This window comes from Archocentrus centrarchus, chromosome 4 (assembly GCF_007364275.1).
Source record: "Archocentrus centrarchus isolate MPI-CPG fArcCen1 chromosome 4, fArcCen1, whole genome shotgun sequence".
Lineage (NCBI taxonomy): Eukaryota > Metazoa > Chordata > Actinopteri > Cichliformes > Cichlidae > Archocentrus > Archocentrus centrarchus.
In genome coordinates, this window is record NC_044349.1 from 22,085,180 (window position 1) to 22,090,471 (window position 5,292).

Consider the following 5,292-nt stretch of genomic DNA (forward strand, 5'->3'; position numbering starts at 1 on the left):
TAATTGAAGCTCTGGAGCTGCCCTCTGGCTAACCCACTAGTTATCCAATGCAGTTTCTGTCTTATTGGAAACCCTCCACGGATGCCAAGACTGACTGTGTCCGATTCTGCAGTGTCGGATTAATGGCTGTTTGATCAAGTTCAAAGGCAGAGCTGCCCTGGATAAACTCATTATAAACTGCGCCAAAAGACGGTTTGGCCAGACTGTTGTACTGTACATGGAAAGGCTTTAAATACCAGGTCTTAGTTTGTCCAGGTCCATTCTGAGCAGTCCTGTAAATAACAGGTGCGCTGGAGCCAAGAATCAAAAGTAGGCAGGGAGGCATTTTTATCTTGCTGTAGCTTGGCTATTTCTGGCGTGTTACGCTGGTAATCCTCCAGATACTCGATGTATTGATTTAGATGACATCTTTGTAGGGAAGTGGACGTAACTGTGGTGTTCCTGCCCCAAAGTTTTAACAAACGTGGCCATAATTATCTTTTTTTTTTCATTATCATTATTCAGAAATGTAGTTTCTGTTAGATAAAGTTTCTGCAGGTGGCACATCTTTTATTTTTCTTTTATAGATTCCAGACGAATGTTCTTAATACATCACCCAAAACCACAGATGTACAGGGGTTGGACAATAATAAACACAATAATTTATTAGTATGGTGTAGGGCCTCCTTTTGCGGCCAATACAGCGTCAATTCATTTTGGGAATGACATATACAAGTCCTGCACAGTGGTCAGAGGGATTTTAAGCCATTCTTCTTGCAGGATAGTGGCCAGGTCATGACGTGATGCTGGTGGAGGAAAACTTTTCCTGACTCGCTCCTCCAAAACACCCCAAAGTGGCTCAATAATATTTAGATCTGATGACTGTGCAGGCCATGGGAGATGTTCAACTTCACTTTCATGTTCATCAAACCAATCTTTCACCAGTCTTGCTGTGTGTATTGGTGCATTGTCATCCTGATACACGGCACCGCCTTCAGGATACAATGTTTGAACCATTGGATGCACATGGTCCTCCAGAATGGTTCAGTAGTCCTTGGCAGTGACGCGCCCATCTAGCACAAGTATTGGGCCAAGGGAATGCCATGATATGGCAGACCAAACCATCACTGATCCACCCCCATGCTTCACTCTGGGCATGCAACAGTCTGGGTGGTACGCTTCTTTGGGGCTTCTCCACACCGTAACTCTCCCAGATGTGGGGAAAACAGTAAAGGTGGACTCATCAGAGAACAATACATGTTTCACATTGTCCACAGCCCAAGATTTGCGCTCCTTGCACCATTGAAACCGACGTTTGGCATTGGCACGAGTGACCAAAGGTTTGGCTATAGCAGCCCGGCTGTGTATATTGACCCTGTGGAGCTCCCGAAGGACAGTTTTGGTGGTAACAAGAGCGTTGAGGTGCACATTTAATTCTGCTGTGATTTGGGCAGCCGTGGTTTTATGTTTTTTGGATACAATCCAGGTTAGCACCCGAACATCCCTTTCAGACAGCTTCCTCTTTCGTCCACAGTTAATCCTGTTGGATGTGGTTCGTTCTTCTTGGTGGTATGCTGACATTACTCTGGATACCGTGGCTCTTGATACATCACAAAGACTTGCTGTCTTGGTCACAGATGCGCCAGCAAGACGTGCACCAACAATTTGTCCTCTTTTGAACTCTGGTATGTCACCCATAATGTTGTGTGCATTGCAATATTTTGAGCAAAACTGTGCTCTTACTCTGCTAATTGAACCTTCATACTCTGCTCTTACTGGTGCAATGTGCAATTAATGAAGATTGGCCACCAGGCTGGTCCAATTTAGCCATGAAACCTCCCACACTAAAATGACAGGTGTTTCAGTTTCATTGTCCAACCCCTGTATCTCTATAATGCTAAATTTGTGTAAGCTTAGAAATAAGTCTATTTTTCTTTAAATAAAATCTTTATGCCAGTGTGTTTTTTAAACCATCAGCTGGGAGCTTCTGTTTAAGGTCTGTTTTTGAACATGAGCATTGGCCTGTTGAGGTTATTTTTGGTCTGAGCACACACCTGAATTTAATCCTTTGGTGTGGTAGCTCTAGAAGACTTAAATTTCATCATTATGGGGTGCACACAAAGCCCTGTGCATACCATCGAATTTGTTGTGACGGCATGGTCACCAACTATGCACCCTTCCTCCAGGGAAACTAGGAAGTAATATAAGAAAAATTACCCATACCTGGGTTGTAGCCTTAGATCCCAGCCGTGTGATACCTGTGGTTTCATATTTAATCATTACTGTAAACACACACACACACACACACACACACACACACACACACACACACACACACACACACACACAGTCTTCAGACATAAACATGATTAACGTAGCGTTATACTGAGTACATCTGCGACACTCTTCTGATGACACTGTGTTTGAGAGGATTTGGGAGTGGATGCATGTGGTTTGAACTCCTGTATGCGGTGCTTCTCAGACCTTTCTCATGACGGGATGCAAAAAATCACATCGGTAGCAATCTTCGGTGCACCCTGGGTGTGTTTACACCTGGATGTGTGTGCGATTAGGCATGATTGGGTTGCTGCTGCATCATCCATGTCACATTTTAATGCGAGGTGTAAACTGGCTAATAAACTTATCACTGTAACTAGTGTGTGTGTGTGTGTGTGTGTGTGTGTGTGTGTGTGTGTGTGTGTGTGTGTGTGTGTTTGTGCTGCATATCGACTGTGTCCACATAGCTGTCATGAATTTGTGTCGGAGCGTTGTGTGTGTTTGAATCTTGATTCATATCAGTTTGAGCCTGAGTCTTTGTGCATGACTGATTGCTTTGTGTGTCTGACCACAATTGAAAAGAGATCTATCTCTCGCCTCTCTCTCTTCCTCTCTCGCTCCCCCTCTGTGTGCGACTGGGTGTCTCTATCTACTCAGTTCCACCTTAAGAGGAGCTTTAGCAGCCTGTCGTGTTTGTGTTGAAGCCAACAGGCACAATATATTACAGTCTAGGGCTTGCTGCTGAAAAGCCCGCTGGATCCTCCACTGACCTGCTGTTCTTTCCTGCTTTCCTCTTGCATTTTTTTTCCACATTTAGATTAAAAACAAAGCTCTCACTCTCTCTCTCTCTCTCACTCTCACTCCCTTCTCCCTTCCCCTCCTCCTCCTCTTTCTTCTTCTTCTTATCCTCCTTCTTCTTTTCTGCGGCAGCAGTCAAGGCAGAGGCTTCAGTGTGTCAGAGAGAGGGTGAAGAGGAGGGAAAAGAAGAGAAGAAGACTATTTGATCGAGCTGAGTGTTTGTTTATGTTTGTATGTTTCACCATTGGACGGCTGGGTGAAGGGGCAGGAGGAGAAGAGGGGAGAAGAGTAGGAGAAGTGGAAGAGGGGAGCTTGTCTGGATAAAATTCTGTGTGTCATGTCACTACGTGTGGACCCTGACTGATCACAGGGTGAGGAAAAGGCTGAGAGACACTGAGGAGGAGAAACTGAGACTTTCACTGTGGAAAGAACAAGAAAGAAGAGGAGAAGGTAAAGTCTGGTGCTCCGTTTTGTCAGGATATTGTTGGACGAAGGAATTGACAGACTTCTTCAGTTGTGCGTCAAGAGGAATTTTCAATAAAAGATAGAGAGGGAGCAAAGAGGGAAGAGTAAAGACTGCTGCGTTCAACCCTGCTAAGGAGCAGGAACTGGACTTACTGACTGGTGAGAGTGTGGGGGTTTGTGTGTGCGTGTGTGTGTGGCTGTGTAACCGGTGGAGGGCAGAGGAGTGGAGGGCCAGGGGACTAACCTGGCCATCAAACGGACTGGCAGCCTCTCCTCTCCTGGGATCATGTACCCTCAGGGCAGGCATCCGGTATGTACCTTCTGATGTCTTTTTTTTTTTTTAACCTGTCTGCCTGACTTTTTCTGTCTCTCAGTCTGTCTCTAACTCCAATCTGTCTGTCCCTTTGTGTGTCTCTGATTGCCTTGTCACCACTATCTCCCTTAGTCTTTTTCCCCCTCTTCTTCTATATGTCTCTTACGTTGTCTGTCTTTTTATTTCCTGGTGATGGGTCTTTATGTCTCTCCTCTTCTCAACTCTCACCTTGTTTATGTGTCTGTGTCCTTCTGTCTGTCTTTTCTAGTCTGCCTCTCCTCAGTTATAGGGACTGTACTGTAACATGAGCAGTGAGACATAATGGGAGGGGAGTGGGATATTTGGGCTAAGAGATTCCCTGTTATGTACACTCACACTCTCTCTCTCTGAGACACACACACACACACACACACACACACACACCACTTCCCCTCTCTGTCATCTGCAACCAGGTGCCTTTGAGATCTTGTTGATAGCTGGCAGTGTAGGTGGCACACCACTAAATCTGCACCTTTCTCTGTGTGTGCGCGTGTGTGCATTTTTGTCCATCTGTGTGTGTGTGTGTTTGTGTGCGTAGCATTATGTGTGTGAGAATAGATCTGGCTCTGCATTAATGTGTGTGAAAGACCATCAACTGTCCATTTGCTCTTTTCTGTTGCTAAGCAAACACACACACACACACACACACACACACACAGGCCATTTAATTGATAGTTAAAGTCTACTTAATTCATTTCCATTAGCACTAAGAAAGGCCATGAGTGCACAAGTACTTCCCCTTTAATACCTCTTTAAAGTCCCTCCTTCAGTTTCTCCCTCCACCACCAGTAAGAATTTGTCATTAATTTACCTGCTGGGGTAAAATAAAGGTTAAATACATAGACTAAAAAGCACAGAAGGATGAATGACAGCTTAGGCTCAGTCTGGCTTAGGCCATTCGTTTCACAAGGGCCCTGGTCTGGTTGCTATAATCAGATTTGGTTGTCAGTCTCTTTGTAGCTGCTACAAATGGGTCAGTGGCCACTTTGCCTTACAGTCAGCCAGCAAGTCAGCCAGCCATTCAGCCTACTAGCCAGCCAGCTATCACACAGAATTATGAATGACATTTTCACAAAAGGAAGGCATGAGGAATCAATTATACGTACAGAGAGAATGTTAATAAGGCAGCAGCTGGAAAAGAAAGGAGAAAAAGATGCTGGGAGAAACAGAAGAGTAAACACAAATGAAGAAAGTGAAAGATGGAGCCAAGAAAGAGAGTGGAAAAAAATACAAACACAGAAAAGGCTAGAAAGAATTCTTTAAAAAGGCACGGCTGGGGGTGGACAGAGAAATGAAAATGAATGAGAGATGCGAAGGAAGAAGAGAGCGCGAACATTCCTCTGTTCTCTCCTTTAAAGACGAATCAGAGAGCTTCCTGCTGCGATGCTCTGCGTTTCTGATAAAGTTCAATGCCAGATTGA

General features: G+C 44.8%; 1 protein-coding gene across 2 annotated transcripts in view; it reads left to right on the top strand.

Annotated features, from left to right (window-relative positions):
• The first annotated feature begins 3,001 nt into the window (after window positions 1-3,001).
• The window catches only part of tle2b (TLE family member 2, transcriptional corepressor b), a 77,691-nt gene continuing 75,400 nt past the window's right edge, over window positions 3,002-5,292 (top strand). For both annotated transcript variants that reach the window (XM_030728183.1, XM_030728184.1), the window contains exon 1: window positions 3,002-3,829. In XM_030728183.1, the coding sequence (XP_030584043.1) occupies window positions 3,806-3,829 (24 nt within the window). In that variant the 5' untranslated portion in view covers window positions 3,002-3,805. The remainder of the gene's footprint in view (window positions 3,830-5,292) is intronic.